The sequence below is a fragment of the Candoia aspera genome, chromosome 5, assembly GCF_035149785.1.
Source record: "Candoia aspera isolate rCanAsp1 chromosome 5, rCanAsp1.hap2, whole genome shotgun sequence".
Lineage (NCBI taxonomy): Eukaryota > Metazoa > Chordata > Lepidosauria > Squamata > Boidae > Candoia > Candoia aspera.
Window position 1 is genome coordinate 104,719,622 of NC_086157.1, and position 18,419 is coordinate 104,738,040.

The window sequence follows — 18,419 nt, forward strand, 5'->3', positions numbered from 1 at the left end:
CTCTTAGTGCCTGGGGGCTGTGGGGGTCTGGATGGGGAACAGCAGGCTTCAGCTGAACCCTGGTAAGACGGAGTGGCTGTGGGTTGATGGGTCCTTGGTATCCGGGAAGTTGTCATCTTTAGTTCTGGATGGGATTGCACTGCCTCAGACAGACCTCGTGTACAATCTGGGGGTCCTCCTGGACTCACGGCTCCTGCCTGAAGAGCAGGTGGCAGTCATGGCCAGGAGGGCTTTTGTGCAACTTCGTGTTGTACACCAGTTATGCCATTTCCTGGATTGAGATGCCCTCCAGACAGTCACTCATGCCCTGGTCATCTCCCACATGTACTATTGCAATAGGCTCTACATGGGGCTACCCTTGAAGAGTATCTGGAAGCTTCAGCTGGTCCAGAATGCAGCCGTGTGGGCAATTATGGGTGCCCCAAGATTGGCACATGTGACACCACTGTTGTGCGATCTGCACTGGGTGCCAGTTTGCTTCCGGGTCCAATTCAAGGTGTTGGTTATTACCTTTAAAGCCCTATGTGGCATGGGGCCAGGCTACCTGAGGGACAGTCTCATTCCCATAACATTGACCTGTCCCATCCGGTCATGCAGAGATGGCATGCTATGGACCCTGATGGTGAGGGAATTCCACTTGGTGGGGTCCAGGAGGTGACCCTTCTCTGCAGTGGCTGAGGGTGCCTGCCCTCTGGAACATTCTGCCCCTGGAAGTGAGGCAGGCCCCTTTGCTCCCGGCCTTCCAGAAGAATTTGAAAACCTGGTTCTGCTGCCTTGCTTGCGATGGGAAGGGCAATAGCTCTTCTTGGGGGTGGCTGGTGTTGTAGAGTCCCCTCTACCAAATGTAACCTTTGCCACTTGGATTTCACATTAATTTATTTTTATCATGTTGGTTGTCTGTCTTGTAATTTATGAGTTGATGGTTTTAAATGATTAATTTTATTGCAAACCACCCAGAGTCCCCCTGTTTGGGGGAGAAGGGCAGTGATAGAAATTTGAATAATAAATAAAATAAAATAAATAAAACTAACCATGGTGCTGAATATCTAGCATGAAGTCCAGCTATTCTGAAGTTCTACAAACACTACTATATCACCTTTGAGTCAAGCTTGGTTTCTGGAGACATCACGGATGATATCCATGCAATAAAGCACATTTAACCCATTAGGCAGACATTTCCCCAATCGAGATCAAAGAGGCCATGTTCACACAAAACATTTAACCCAGCTACTGAATTAACCCATGTTCTGGATATTTATTTATTTATTTATTTGTTTGTTTGTTTGTTTATTTATTTATTTTTCATTCATTTATATGCCCTGCCTTTATTATGTTTAAAAATAACTCAAGGTGGGGAACATACCTAATACTCCTTCCTCTTCCTATTTTCCCCACAACAACAACCCTGTGAGGTGGGTTGGGCTGAGAGAGGGTGACTGGCCCAAGGTCACCCAGCCGGCTTTCAGGCCTAAGGTGGGACTAGAACTCTCATACCACGCCTGATTGGCTCTTGGGCTGAGAGAGAGGGACTGGCCCAAGGTTACCCAGCTGGCTTTCGTGCCTGAGGCGGGACTAGAACTCACTGTCTCCTGGATATGATAATACACATAACCATATAATAGCCTAATAGGTTTTTATTTCACCAAAGTTAAAACCAACCAACCATAGTATATTCTTCAAATACTGACTTTAGCTTTGTAACTCATTTGGTTAAGTGTGTTGTGTAAACATAGCTGGGTCTCCTGACTAGAGTTTAGGTGCATGTAAACCATTCTAGATGAGTCCTGTGCCTTTTCTGGTACCAGAATATGATTTAGTGGTGGAAAAAAATTCAATGGATCTGGAGAAACACCCTTTTGAAAGAAAATTCATCACCATCTATATCCTTTAAATCTATTTGTAGAATACACATCGGCCTGTAGGATGAGATATCCTGCAGTTTCCTCCATTGCTGGTAAGGATGAATCATCCCAAATGCAATTTCCTTGTTTGTGTGATGCTCAGACAAGAAAATAGAATTACTCCACCTTTATAGGACCTAGAGCTAATGACTTCCTATTATAACATGCCCACTAGTGCTGTTTCAGGTTAGCAATCAAGTAAAGCCCATTTATTTAAACTGAAGCCTAGTGGTATTCTGAATTAGCATCAAAAGACAGCCTGTCTTACTGTGCAGTTAAGACCAATTCTAGCACAGAATCATTCTTTTTATTTCCTATCAGGATGCCAGAATTGATATATGGATTTCAATTTGTCACACTAAAGTGGATAAAAGAAGAATTCAGCCAGCTCTTAGGAGATTGAGGCTTGCAGGTGAGCAAAATAAATCTTCTTTATTTGGCCTGCCTGCACTTCAGGGTAAAATCTATCTTCCACACGGGATGCTTAGCATCACTTACTTAATAATTGGCAGCTTTTAGTATTACAATTTGGGATGAAATGGGTCATTTGTATAGATACTCAATGACATTATGCTAAATCAGAGGATGCTTTTTGCATCTGACTACACTTTTCACCAGTGGGAGCCTGAAGGTTTCTTTTACTAAGAGGACAATGAAACTGAACACTTGTGTGGACTTTTCTGCCTTGACTGCTGAGAATTTTATTTTCTCCCACTGTCAACACAGTGCCATCAGTACATTTTTGCACTTGAGACTGTAACAAACCAAAAGATGGGACCCTGTCCCAAGGATTTTACAATGTAAATTGGATTAAAGGGGGTGGGTGGGTAGAAGATGGAAGATGCTGGAACACCAAGACAGAGGAAGAAAGCAAGACAAGGCACTTCTTGCATTATTTAATAGAAATATGCACCTCTTGCAGAAAAGAGATGCTTGATTTAAAAAGATGCTAGCATTGAAAAGGGTACCCATCACCCACTTTTCCCCTGATCCTGATCACTGCACAGCCCCATTATTGGGTGTATTCCATTTCTTAACCACTGGTGTTGTCAAAGAGCTTTGCAACACTGTAGAGTTCAGTGGTTTGGACCCAAACAAATGAGTTGATCTCTCCCCCTCCCCCTAATCAATGGGATGAGTCTTAAATCAATTGGACTTCTGTGGAAACAACATTCAACAAACTTAGTTTGGATCCAATCCAGTGATCACTTTGCACTATCCCCCCACCCCCCCAATATTTATTCTCCATGCAGGGTAACACTCTTCTGTAGCCTATAACACCCATTTCTGTTTTAGCTTCAAACTATTATGTACATATTCCCAAACATTGGAGTTGGGTGGCTAATAAATTCAAATGAATAAATAAATAATAAGCATGTGCCCCAGAAGTAGGGCTACCAGATCTGAGCTGCAGAACTCCAGACAACCATTAGATGGCAACTGAGAATTCAGCCCTTCTAATAGAAGAGAATACTTTATATGTAGCTCAGGGGTCAGTTGTGTAGTCGTCGGTGTTCTCTGGGCTTGGTTGTTTGCTTGCAGATGATTTATTACCCAACTAGGTAACATCATCAGTGATGTTGTTACCTGATGAGGTTACCTAGTTGGGTAATGAAACGTTTGCAAGCAAACAACCAAGCTCAGAAAGCACCAAGGATTCCACAATTTAGCCCTTATGTATCTCTTTACTGCCAGCCAGTGACTGGCTTGCCTTTGCTCAAAGGTCAAGTGGAGATTTAAATTTGCATCTCCCAAATCCTAAACCAGCACCTTTATGATTGCACACCATGGCTGCCTACTCTAGATGTCTATTTAAGAGCTAAGATCCATCAAACTCAAGGTGATTTACTACAGAACAGACATGTTCAAGATTAAACCAAATAGCAATATCAGCAAGGCATCATCTTTTGATACTGTTTGAGATGTAGATTGCATAATAAAATGGGACTATAGTTTTCTTTGAAACCACAGTGAAAATGGGTAGGATAATGTAGCAATTTTCAATTATTTTCATTAAGCTGATTTAGCTAAGAACTGCAGACTTTAATAAAAGGCAAAAGATTGTTATGATTTAGAAAGAAGCCAGGCTATAATCAGAACTATTGTTCTGGAAAGGGCAAATTCCAGTTCCAGTGAGAAACTTGGATGCCTACTTCTTGCTTCACATGGTGGCTAAGAGCTTTGAAAAGAAATCAAATGGTAGGAATAAACAGTAAGTGGGGAAGTAGGAATCATCCTTTTCATTCCTAGCACACACAGTTCTCAAAGGCTTTTAGCTGTCCATTATTGGAATCAGAATACTGAACCTGATGGTCAGATTTCTGATTGTTCAATATCCCTATAGTAGAGAGGACCCATCAAAGTAATTGCAACTGATAGAAATACATAGGAAGAAAAAGTAGAAGAGTCCAATCAGAGGCAGGCATTCAGTCGTTTTACACTGCCATATAGAGTGGATTATGACCTTTACTGACAATCAAGTCAGAAGTTCTCTTCTAGAAGCAACCCTGAGATTGCTAACTGGTTTGTAGTTCAAAAAGAGAGAGAGAGAAAGAGGAAAAGAAAAAAAGAAAAACAAAGATACCTTGTTACATTTGAGAAGCGATAGGGTGCTAGCAGTAAGGGTAAAAAGATAAATGTTAAGTCTCCAATAGCAGATAAGAACTCAGAAGGAGAGATTCATGATGAGTCTCATGAATTAGGTTTGTGGTCAAGAAAGTACAGTATGGGAGTCCATATACAGAATCTTGGAAACTGAACAAGCCAAAACTCTAGTACTCGCTTGTTAGTGAATTCATTAATGCAGGATCTCTCAGAGACATTTGAATATCTTTACCTAGAATGTGGGACTGAAGAGCTAACCACCCTTTCCCATGTAGACTGACACCAAACTATCTATCTGTTCGTTGTTATTAATGTTTTGAGATACTCTCATTTCTTCTCCAGCCCCAAAGACAATTCCAGAGTAAGTGAAATTATAGCATTTGAATATTAGATAAATCTATCTCTCTATCTCGTATCTACCATTAATGAGTAAGGTTTTAAATTTTTTTTTGGTGTTGTATTTAATTATTTTTTTAAAAATCCACTTTCGAGAAGGTCTTGACTCTTGGTGATTACATGGACAAGTCCCTAAAGCTTCCTTGGCAATATTTTTCAGTAGTGATTTGCCATTGCCTTCTTCCTAGGGCTAAGAGAGAGTAACTGACCCAAAGTCACCCAGCTGGCTTCTATGCCTAAAGCAGAATTTCCAAACAAACAAACTCAAATCAAATCAAATCAAATCAAATCAAATCAAATCAAAGAACCATCTTCCCCTGAGAAAAACTGACCTGCACACCTATTTTGCATTATCACTTCCACACAGCAGGCCTTGATTCTGCCCTGAATGTCACACATGGCCCTTAACTTCCTGACATAAGAGGCCCCAGCTTTCACCTGAATGTGGAAATTTTACATGCAAATAATCCAGCCCTTGGTGCCTATCTAAAAACAAAGGCAAACTTCCTCCTAATTTCTACATGTTTTTTTCAGACCTCATGACACTCTTTCATAGCTGTTTTCTGACACATATGCAGCAGTTGACATCCATGGAGACACCAGATAATCTGCCTGCAAACCACACTTCATTAACTGTCATTTGAAGCCACTGATAATTGAATCTGTTTGTTCTGTTTTACTGGTGCCAGCACATTTCAAAAAACAGCCCATTGAAAGCCACCACTGAGACTCAAAATTTCAACATTTTTTCAGTACTTTGGGATGTCTTCTACAGTCTTTGACATTGCCATCTTTTGGCTGGATTATTTTTATCCTTGTTGACAATTCCCATAAGGTTTTACAAGGAATGTAATCCCTCCAGAGATTAGGAAGCAGACAGTAGATTCATTATTAGGTTACTTATTTAAACCTGTGACAAAGTAATTGCTTGGAACACAAGACATTTCTCAAGTGTGCTGCAATCCTATTTCACCTGGCAGAATAGAATTATTAGAAGGGAGGAGGAGAAGATGATAATAGGGCAAGATTCTGTGATAAACTAGAATGTGGTTGGTTTGACTTGGGTTTAGCATTATCATATAAACCTAGCCACTGAAGTTTGTAAACCATGGATAATAGTTTAGCATTAAGAATGAACCAAGCCATTATGGACCCACAGATCAGCAGGATATGAGCTCACTAACATTCCTAAGGAATATGCAGTGGAGGTGAAGAATAGATTTAAGGGACTGGACTTAGGAGATAGGGTCCCAGAAGAACTATGGACAGAAGTTTGCAACATTTTTCAGGAGGCGGCAACAAAATATATCCCAAAGAAAGAGAAAACCAAGAAGGCAAAATGGCTGTCTGCTGAGACTGTAGAAGTAGCCCAAGAAAGAAGGAAAGCAAAAGGCAACAGTGATAGGGGGAGATATGCCCAATTAAATACAAAATTCCAGAGGTTAGCCAGAAGAGACAAGGAATTATTTTTAAACAAGCAATGTGCAGAAGTGGAAGAAGACAATAGAATAGGAAGGACAAGAGACCTCTTCCAGAAAATTAGAAACATCGGAGGTAAATTCCAGACAAAAATGGGTATGATCAAAAACAAAGATGGCAAGGACCTAACAGAAGAAGAAAAGATCAAGAAAAGGTGGCAAGAATATATGGAAGACCTGTATAGGAAGGATAACAATATCGGGGACAGCTTTGACAGTGTGGTCAGTGAGCTGCAGATTACTGCAGATGCTGACTGCAGTCAGGAAATCAGAAGACGTTTAATCCTTGGGAGAAGAGCAATGACAAATCTTGATAAAATAGTTAAGAGCAGAGACATCATACTGACAACAAAGGTCCGCATAGTTAAAGCAATGGTGTTCCCCATAGTAACATATGGCTGCAAGAGCTGGACCATAAGGAAGGCTGAGAGAAGGAAGATAGATACTTTTGAAGTGTGGCGTTGGAGGAAAATTCTGAGAGTGCCTTGGACTGCAAGAAGATCAAACCAGTCCATACTCCAGGAAATAAAGCCAGACTGCTCATTTGAGGGAATGATATTAAAGGCAAAGCTGAAGTACTTCGGCAACATAATGAGAAGACAGGACAGCCTGGAGAAGATGCTGATGCTAGGGAGAGTGGAGGGCAAAAGGAAGAGGGGCCGACCAAAGGCAAGATGGATGGATGATATTCTAGAGGTGATGGACTCGTCCCTGGGGCTGTTGACGACCGACAGGAAGCTCTGGCATGGGCTGGTCCATGAAGTCACAAAGAGTTGGAAGTGACTGAATGAATAAACAACAACAAAGCCATTATGGCTTGCTCAAAAAGTGGGGTAAAATCAAACCACAGATTGGTGATGTGAGTGTTCTAATCAAGACTATTCAAGGAAATTAGGACTATGTTTTATGCAAACACATAAGAACATAATTCTATAATAGTGATTCAAAAGTAAGTTTATTCAGGCTTACTCTCAAGTAAGGGTACCTGAAAACAGCACAAATGTTTTAGAATCCAGTGGGAATAAGTTTGGAAGAGTCCCTTTTGACTATTAAGTAACTTAATTGTGAAAGACCAGTTTATTGCAGGTGAAAAAAGATGACCCTACGGCATCAGTATCACATCTTCTTCCCTTTCCTGATTTAGATAATTAAAGGTATTGCCATTATTTTTTTTTAAATTAACTTATCAAAAGCCAAAGAGGTAACCTATTGAAAAAAAATGTATACTGGTAAAACAATGGGATGGGATGTGGAATGGCAGTCTTATTTTATTTTATAAATCAATGAAGCTTTATTAGTAGTTTATTTACCTGATGAAAATAAATAATGCAGGAAGGTTTAAAAGAAAACATCCCAGGCATCTTACAATTGTTAAATTAACTTCAAAAAAAAAAGGAAGGGAAAAGAAATATAAAAAATTGCCCAGACTAGTGGCTCATTTAGCTATGCACCAATAGCTTCCAGGATCTTCCCATCATTTGCTCTCTGATCCTTTTAAAAAAATTATTTCTGGAGCATTCCTGCACTTCTCCCAAAAGGGAAGTACGGATACACATAGAGAGACACACATACTTATACCCAGACACAACTTCTAAAACTTTCTGATCCTGAATGTGGAAGAAAGAGACAAAGTAAAATAACCTGTAATTCCAGTTTTCAAGTTCATCACTTCTTCTATTTTTGTTAAATCCAATCACTTAAGGCAACATCCTTCATTTAGGATCATCATTAATAATAGCTCATCACCAGTCAGCATACTAAATCACCTTTTTCTGTTTCCCTCCTCCTTTCATCCCAGGAAAGAGAAAGAAAAAGTATTTGTTCTCATGGACACCCGAGGAATCATATTTCCCATATCCTGAAGTGAGTCTTTGATTCTGATTGGTTTTAATTTTTTAATCCACACGAAAAGTATAAAGTGGCCTTCAACCATCCAGCCAGTCTGAGAAGATGATGGCAACCAACAATTATTCTTTCTCTCCCTGCTTCTTTTTATTCAGAGGGGGATAAGGAATGTGGCTTTCACCTTCTTCATATCCCTTTTGTTTTTATTCATTGCAAGTCAACAAAGTAAGAATGCAGTCTCCTGGAAAGATGAATCTCTTTTTTTTTCTGCTTCTCTCCCTCCTTTCCATGTTTTCTTCCCTAGAACATTACCTTCTCTTTCTTTATCCTCTGTTCTCAAGCTGGACTATGCCCAATGCCCTCCTTTCAGGGAGTGTATACAGTATATGTGTGAATGCTACATGCTTTAAAAGTTCTTGCCTTCTCTGCAGTGGCAGACAGGTTTAGCATTGCATCTTTATTTTTAGTTTTATTTCCCCATCTGTAGCTGAATTCTATGTGTACTCTACTGAAGTGACTCGCTTTGCAAAATATCCCATTTCCCCACTTTCTTTGAGCTCACTCTTTCTCTTCACTGAACTGAATGTATCTAATACCCCAAAGACCATTAGCTGCTTAAGATTTCTATATTAGCCTGTAGACTGTTAATTGCTTAAGACACATGTATTAGTTTGTAAATTGCCCATTGTAGATATTGAATACTAAGTAATTATTTGATTGCCTATGAGCCTCAAATCATGTTTAATGAACTTGATGGGTTATGAATGCTAGTTTCATTTTCCTAAATGCATGAGCCTGTTTAATGACCTGTGACATTAGGTGTCATCAGAGGAAGACCCCACTTTGCTACATGAGGTTTGAATACTTAGCTCAGACAAGATCAGCCCAGTGTTGGGAAACAAAATGTTATTTACATTTGGGATTCTGAAAAAATATTATAGGCACATTCAGCTAATGGCTACTATGGGAGAGATGGCCTAGACACAAAATAACTACCACATTGGGCATTGCCAGTCTTAAAGTACCCTTTACCAGAAGATAAATGGGTGGCTTTTGTTACCCTAACCCTAACCCCGGCAGGATTTTTTTTCTTTTTTCAATTAAAAAGCCATTTCCTAAAAAAAGGCCATTTTATAACCTTAACCTGAACCCTTCTAGCTTTCTAGCTTACTTTTTTTTTCTCTAGTCAAGAGGGAAGATTTTCAAGCAGAGTGCAACTATGCACTTTTCTTTTTCCTTCCTAAGAATGAAGAGAGATCTGGATGGAGCCACAAGCTTTCTTAGTAATAAAGAGAAAGCTGAAGGCTGGCGTTTGGAGCATGCCAGCTACTAATGCATTTTCCCCCTTTTTGAATACAAACAGTTGGGGAAATAAAATCGAGCCAAGTGGGGCATAGCATATAGTCAAAGCTGCAGTAGTAGTATACAAGGTATCTCTTGGTGGGCTATCCCTTGGTGGTAGGACAGCAAGGATAAGCTGGTCAAAAGTTCTCTTTGGCAGAATCGGATACCAAGGCCTTTTTCAAAGGGGAGGCTTGAGACTCCTTCCCCAAGGCCCCACACCCCAAGGAGCCCCCCCCCCCGAAGTATAATGCAGTTTTGAAACCATCAAAGGGATCGATGTTTTTCATCCCAGTCAGAAAAATTAAGCTATTAAAATATAATGGGAAGAGTTATTATGTGTCAGGTTTCCCTACACTCTGCTGATTAGAGCTCATAGCTAGTTTGAAATGGAGTGCCATAGAATTCTTAGTGCTAAATCAATAAACTCCTGGGCTATTGACTTTAATGGGCAAAAGACAATGGAGAATTACAGTTATGTAGGATAAAATGAGAAGGAAGGAGGGAGAGTGTTAAACTGGAAACGCAGCCCCCAGGGCCCTTCAGAGTCTTTAAAGGTCCTAAATCACACACTTGCAAAGAAACCTCCAAGATCATCTGACGGAACTTGTAGGCAATGCAGAAAATCTATTCCTACAGCAATTTTTGCAGCTAATCATCCATGCAGAAATAAACAACAAAAGAGGTTGTTTGTTTGCAGTCAATAGGATTTGAGAGGGAAAACTTTCACCCATCGTAGGCACCTGCAGGGGAGGATAAGGAGGCAGTGATGAAATGTGTGTCGTGACTTTATAACACAAATCCCATGGCTAACATAACTGCATCTGAAGTTAGGATGCAACTACGAAAGGGCAGGGATTACAATATTATGACAAAAAACCAGTTTTGCTTTTTCTTTGTCATTGTATTTAGCAGTGGATGCCAATGTCCCCTTTCATATTTCATTTTTCTTTAAGGGAAAAGGAAGGGTAATTTATAAAATGCTAATCTTCCAGGCAATAGCCATTCAGGCTTGTACAAAGAAGGGTGTCTGCAGGGGGAGTCAAAAAAGTCAAGATGGTGGCTGGGATTGGGCCATCAAAGCTCTGCCCCTTTTTTACACACAACAAACCAAGCCAAGCATTTTATGCACTAAATGTTTGCAACCAATGCTGGGATGCAGTTGTGAGTCTTCTGCAAAATTAGCTCCTGATGTTTGACCTCCTGAAAGAAGATAGGGTAATAAGGTGCAATTCATTTACATTTGTTCTTTCCACCCCACAAAAAAAGTTGAGCTTGTCTGGCATAACTGGCGACATTCCTCCAGACATAATTCATAAGGCTATTTTTTGACTCAAGTTTTCACCAGCTGTTAGCACAAGCCATGGCAGCAGCTCTATTTTAAGAAGTTCACTAAAGTGCACGTACTGCCGACAGCACCATGTGGTGTATTTATTATTCTGAAAACGGAGTCAGATTGAAAACTTTGATAACTCATTTTTTTTTTAAAATACATAAAGTATATTTACCCTAACTTCTTTCATTCCAAAATCACATGCTGAGCATTAGGAAGTAAAGGCATGACAGTTTTCAAAAATCTGAGATGGGTGCCACATTCCTGAGTTTGCTCATATTCAAGAACCAGTATGCTATAGCAGTTAAAGCTTTAGGTTGGAATTAGAGAAGGTTTATACTGTATCTATTCTGTTCCAATGCAGCTTGCAAAATACAAACAGTCAAATAGACTTTTTTCCCCAGAAAGATTATGAGCTCATAGGCACCTTCTGCTAAACAAAGCATGCAGTTGCCCTACTAACCATTTTTAGGAGACATGATCTCATGCTACAACCTTTGTCTCATCCCCAGCCCACTATGGAGACAACCTAAATCCATCCTTAGCTGTTCCAGTTTTAAATTAGCGTTTTCTATCTTCTCCCAACATGTCTTTGTGCACAAACAATCCTGGTGAGAACATGGTCAGAACTGGAATCTACTGAGCAACTAGTGATTGATTGAGACCACTGAGAGCACATCTTCCCTAATCATTGGTCACTGCCCTTTGTGGACATTTGGGCTTGGGCTGCTGAAGAAACCAGAATCTAGTTTCTGCAGCTACATCTGTCCAGGTAATGCTGGACCGACTCTTTGCAAAGCGTCATCCAGGCCAGACAAGCACTCCTTATATATATGGTTTTACCAGTCTTCTGGAAGACCATTATAGCTGTTATTTAACATTACATGGTCTCCTAAAAGCCTGGTAGGCTTTCTGTAAAAAACAAGGACTGCTGGTCATGTCCAACTTGGAAAGAAAAATATTGCTGGTTCTATCTCAAATGAGGTCATTAAAGGTTTTATGATGCTTTTTGTAACAAGTGATTTTGCACAGCCCTGTTTTCTATTGTTCTTACTGCTTTGGAAGGGAGGCAGTGACATTTTGCTGAATTTAATGTCGTTGTGTGTACTCCAGAGAATATTTTCAGGTGCTGCTGACTGTAGCTATCATTGTCAGTCCCCCAGCACTTACTGATTTGGGATATTCAATAGCTAAGGTCAAACTGACAAGAGTTCAGGTTCCCCTTTAATCCTAAATAGCAGAAATGATGGTAAACCTGAGCACCAGTTTCTGGAAGACTGATAATCTCTACCCAAAAATAACCCAGCTGACACATTGGCGGGCTGGAGGATGGCTGGAAGCTCCACCTCACCAGCCTGTTGGTTAAGCTATTTTTGGAGAGAAGTTTAATAGTCTTCTAGAGGAAAGCTGGATTGGAAGATGGGCTTATCATTTTTCTTGTCACTTGGGCTTTCCTCTCACTTGGGCTACCTGCCTTCATAAATTGCCCAAGTGACAAGTTACCAGGGTGGAGTAGGCAACTCAAAAGATAACCAAAGACTCTATTCCAAACATCTGCCCATATTCATCTAAGCCTGTCCTTGCCACACACTATGGGTGATTGGTTGTGTTTTTTTCTGCTGACTGCTGATGCTGGCTTGGGTGGGAAACAAAACCAGGGGAATCAACAAATCCATTCCCTTAAGTTGTCCCATAATAAAACTACATGGACAGGACTACTCACAAGCTTTGTTACTGAGGCAGATTAGAGTTTGGCCATCTGAACAGTGCAGATTCTACTGCATAGTCCTCTGATGACTCAAGGATTGGAGCATGAACCCTATGTCATGGTGGAAATCAGGACCTTGGAAAGCTCCCCAGAGGCTTTGCCTGCTCAGTAGGGAGAGAGGTTGCCTTAGCAGAGGATGAAAGTATGTGAGGCCTGGGGAATTCTGAGAGTTGGCCCACACACCTTAAAGTTGCTAAGGTTGAGGAACACTGCCTTAGAGAGACAGTGATTCTCCCATAGTTTGTTTGCCTTACCCCTCAGTGGGCACTGTTCAGTTAGTCATGCTCTGCTCCACTAATGTTTTAAAGAACTACTGCCAATTAATTCTTTTGACCCTCCCCATCCACCAACAGCCAAAATAACATAATCGATCTTCCCTCTAAGGTGCAGTGTTTTCTCCCAACAGGGCACTCTCCTTTCCCTATCCCTGTCATGCTGACATATTCTTAAGAGCCCAGGCTTAATTGGATCTATGTAAGGTCATCAGCTGAATTAGTTCCACCATGAGCAATCATCACTGCAGGGGAAAGGTGATGTCTGACAAATTGCCTTCCCTCAATTCATAATCATCAAGGTGCTTGAACCAAAGAAGCAGCACAAGGAACATGTCTTACCAAATGAAAGCACTTACAGAGATGTTAAAGTTATGAAGGACAGCTTCCTTCTTGCTCAAAATTCAGCTGAAGCAAGTTTTTACTTCCAGGAACTTGTATATACAAGGAGCACAAACTATAAAGCACACTGAAGCTACTCACTGTCCTGTTATTATGGGAACCACTATTCATAGGGGAATCCCTTTGCTTTCATACTATCTTTATTTCCTACAAATCCAAAAAGCAAATATGGAAGCTCTTGCTTGCATCAGCAGTTCTATAGACTAACACAATTGTTGGTCTTCAGGATTATTCCTTCACTGAAGTGGAGGCAAAAGAACACTGTGTTATGGTACACTGAATTTTAGCAGAGAATGGAATGTGAGGAAGGAAGTCCTGGTCACAACCCTCTTCCCCATCTCCAGAGTAAAGCAGGGGTGAACAACTCATGGGCTAGATGTGTTAGTTGTGCTTTTACCCTTTGCACATTATCCGTATTACTCCAGCACAACCCAGCTTTTGGATCAGAAAGGGACCATAGTCAAATATCAGGTGAGTAGAATTGGGTTCCTGCTTTGTCCCGCAGAAGTGGAGAAACACTGATAGCTCAAGCCCATCTCAGGCATTCTAGGTATGTGGGAACAGGCAGAAGTAAATTCCATGAAGTTGATTGATTTAAGACCATCATCTACTGACATCTCCTCCATCATCTAGCATGGGCAAGAGCTGTCAGCAGGTGGACTGTCTACAAAAATCAGGGTCCCTTCCCATCTTTTCTAAAATGATGCCTTTGGAGGGAAAGATGTTATTTTCTATCTTGCTGCACTGCACTCCTCACTCAAGGGAAATTAAGATTCTTTAATTCATAGAATAAGAGCTGGAAGGAAACATTTTTAGCCATTGAGACCAGCATCCTATTCAGTGCAGGAATGCGGATTCAAGCATACAACTACCCAGCTCCTGCTTAACACATCCAGAGAAAGTGGGTCCACCAACTGTCTGGATAACTGGTTCCACTTTAACTGCTAGAAGATCCAGCAGAATCAGCCTGCTTCTGGTTCCTCAATTAAACAATGTCAAGTGGGCCTTCTCTGTCATGGTGCTGCTCTCTGGAATAATATTCCCCCAGGGATCTGTATGGCTTCCATACTGATGGTGTTCGGTAAGGCATTGAAAATCTGATTAGGGCAGGGCAGGGTAGTAGGTAAACTCCTGTAAGTTTTTGTTTGGCATGTTTTGGTTCTGTTTTATATGATCTTGCTGGATGCATATTGTTTGTTTCTTTACATTGTTCTAGTTTTCTATCTGCAATCGGGCATTTTTTTTTCAATCCATGCAAACAAATAATTACATGTGTTTTTTTTCCTGAAATACAATCCAAATATTCCTGATCCATTATTCTGTGTCCTGCATTATCTTGATCTTCATCTTTGTGACACTACTTCTTAATTCTGAAATGTCCCCCCAGCCCCCAGTCAATCCTTCCCCAAGGTGAAATATTTCATCACCAGGTTATAATGAGAGGCAAAAATTCAGTGGATTCAAAAATGATGTTGGTTGGCTGAGTATGGATTTGAGCCTTGCTTTCTCCCTCTTTTGACTGTCACTTCAACCGTTACCAAGAACTGACAGCTGGTTCTACAGTATTGTCAAACTTCTCTTACCATTGCCAGGTTTTTCCTAACCTTTCCTTACATACAAGAATAATAATTCAACAAAGGCAAAATGGCCACTTCTTTGTTTGCTCAGATATTTTTTCCTTTTCAAACACCATCCCTTTCCAGTTCTTTCTACAGCATTTCTGTAACACCAAAAGAAATCTAAGAACGCTACGTGCCATTTCAGATGCAATTTCCTCTCACCGTTTATCACTGGCCAATGGCAGGGTTTTGTATGCCTACCTGACATAGAGAGAACGCTTTTGATTGGTTCGCAGGGAGCCTGACCCTGAACTCATGCTGTGATTCATCATCTGTTCGCGCAGATCATGGATTTTGGCCTCAAATCGAGCGTACTCTGTAAACAAACAAACAACATTTAAGACCCTTTTCATGGATTGGTTTACCATTTTATCTGGGTTTGGGTATATATCTCATGGTATTTCAGAACATCGGCATTTGAAGAAGGTGAAATAATATGACAGCAATTTTCCCACTACTAAAGTTAGTAAATATTGATTCCCAAACTTGATCTCCTTCTTCTAGGATGTTTTCAGCTATCCCAGTCTATCCTACAGCCCTGATAATATGTCATACAAGTTCTGACCCTTCTTAGCTTCTAAGAGCTGCCAAGTTCACCAAGTGCTACCACCTACAGTTATTCAACATACTCTTAGGAAAAGTAGTGGTTTTCCTCCAGAAATCCTGAAGCTGCACTCTTTACCTGGGATAAGTTCTGTGGTACACAGTGAGTCTCTACTGTGTGGTATAGGGTTCTGATGAGCACATATCCATCAGACTAAAATTTTGGAGTCCTTGGTGCTCTCTGAGCACTGATAATGTTACCTAGTTGGGTAACGAAATGGCTGCAAGCAAACAACCAAACTCAGAGAGCACCAAGGACTCCACAGTTCATTCCTGAACTACAGATATTCTCTTCTATCGAGACTCAGAATTCTTATTCTATAAAGCAGGTGTCTGCTGTGCTAAAATGAACCTTTTAGGTCAAATTAAGAAGCAGTAAAAATGTAGGGTAAAGATTGGTTAGCGATGGGTACAACATTTCAACTAGCACCTCCCTCTCCCGAACAAAGCACTACCTAAATCTGTTCTAAATGAGTACAGTTCTGCTTTTCCCCAGCTGGTTACCTTCTAAGGTTAACCATGTTGGCTGAAGCACTGCAACACTGACTCCCAATATAACTGGACAGCACCAGTTTGAGGAAGATCAGTTATAGGTGTCCATTCCTAATCACAGTGATGCCAAAATCATGAAATGGGTTTTGTAACATAACGAGACGAACTACGCCCTAGAGTATTTGTACCACAATGCCTCATGTAATTAAGTAAAGGGTGGAATTTGTGTTGTGACATCATATATTGTTATTTGTCCCTCTACCACTGATGCCTATAAGATCAGTGCAGCCCACGCCTTAAAGATGCCCTGGAAATGATTACAGGTAGTTAATACAGCATTCAGGTTTGCTCTTCAGTTCATAGATTGAAGATAAGGGCTTTGAAGATCATCTTGCTCAACTTTGTATTTCCCATGCAGGAAATCATAGTATTATAACATCATAGACTTAGAAGTAGAGATCATCTACTCCAACCTCCTATAGCACTTCAACTTCCCCATGGATTGTCATTCATTCTCTGTTCCAGGATCTCCAAAAGATACAGAATTGTCTCCATTATTAAGATAATCATCAAGACATTTCTCCTAATGGTTTACTGAAATTTACCCTCTAGCTGAAACCCATTGGGTCTTGTTTTCCTTCTTGGTATGATAATACACATTATTATTATATACATCTGAAATCTACATTTTAGGATTGTACTGCAAATGTCATGTCTCCAGGTATGTGAAGATGGTACCATGCTCTCACACATTTTTTTTTTAGATTTTTTTATCCCGCCTTTACTATTTTTATAAATACCTCAAGGCAGCAAACATACCTAATACGCCTTCCTCCTCCTATTTTCTGCACAACAACAACCCTGTGAAGTGAGTTGGGCTGAGAGACAGGGACTGTCCCATGGTCACCCAGCCAGCTTTCATGCCTAAGGCAGGACTAGAACTCTCATACCACACCTGATTGGCTCTTGGGCTGAGAGAGGAACTGGCCCAAGGTCACCCAGCCGGCTTTCATGCCTAAGGCAGGACTAGAACTCTCATACCACGCCTGATTGGCTCTTGGGCTGAGAGAGGAACTGGCCCAAGGTCACCCAGCCGGCTTTCATGCCTAAGGCAGGACTAGAACTCTCATACCACGCCTGATTGGCTCTTGGGCTGAGAGAGAGGGACTGGCCCAAGGTCACCCATCCAGCTTTCATGCCTAAGACAGGACTAGAGTTCACAGTCTCCTGGTTTCTAGCCAGTGCCTTAACCACTAGACCAAACTGGCTCCTGTTGATAGAAGCTGAATACACTAACAGTCACAACATTTATGAATAGAAAGTTGCCAACATAAATGCATGAATTCATAGGAGAAATAAGCAACATAATCTAATGTACAACATAGAAATCGTAGGTATACCTAAACTCATGAATTAATCTACAAAGTCTCTTGTCTAATTATGTTCACAATACCTCTTATGCAGCTATGACCCATGCAGAGAATGTCAGCTGATCGATGCACTGTAATACATAAATCAAGTTGATTTATGCTCCCAAGAGCATCTAAGAACAACCTCATAAATCAGGAATCAACCGGAATCATTAACAGATGGCAGGTTTTACTGGAAATCTGATGGTGTAAACACTCGAGGGAAGGTAATGAATAATCAGGAGCAAAAAGACAGTCAGATATTAAACACTAATTGCCATTACTCCAGTGGAGTCTATGTCAAGGTTTCCTTTGGATGGGAAATATTTATTTATTTTGGTACTTACTGACTTCTTCAATATAATTGGTCCCACCTTTTTAGCCAGAAGGCACTCAAGCCAAACATAATAGAGAGAATAGTACAATCTTGGACAGGAATGAGCCCTTCATCTGTATTTTCTGAACACCTTCCTTGGTGCACGGTAGCTGTGAGGGTTTGGATGGAGTGGAACTATCTGTGACTCAACCCTAGCAAGATGGAGTGGCTTTGGGTTTTTGCCCCCCCCCCAAGAGTCAGGTGTGCACTTTGGGTCCTCCTGAACTCACGGCTACTGCTCAAGGAGCAGGTGGCAGCTGTGGCAGGGGGGGGGCCTTTGCACGGATTCATCTTGTGTGCCATTTGTGACCATTCCTGGACTAGGGGGCCTTGCTACACTCCCTCATGCCTTAGCCATTTCCTGACTGGATTACTGCAAGACGTTTCACATGGGGCTGCTCTTGAAGACCACAACTGGTCCAGAATGTGATGGCACCCACAGTTCTGGGCACTGTGCGGTTTGTCCATGTTACCCTGCTGTTGTGCAAGCTGCGCTGGCTTCCAGTTTCTTTCCAGGCGGAATTCAAGGTGCTAGTTATCAATGTTAAAACCCTGAATGGCACATAGCCAGGTTATTAGT

General features: G+C 41.0%; 1 protein-coding gene across 1 annotated transcript in view; it reads right to left on the reverse strand.

The window, feature by feature from the left end:
- DLG2 (discs large MAGUK scaffold protein 2) overlaps positions 1 to 18,419 on the reverse strand; it is an 803,998-nt gene that overhangs the window by 57,055 nt on the left and 728,524 nt on the right. The window contains exon 15 of the mRNA XM_063304740.1: positions 15,161 to 15,275. Within this exon, the coding sequence (XP_063160810.1) occupies positions 15,161 to 15,275 (115 nt within the window). The remainder of the gene's footprint in view (positions 1 to 15,160; positions 15,276 to 18,419) is intronic.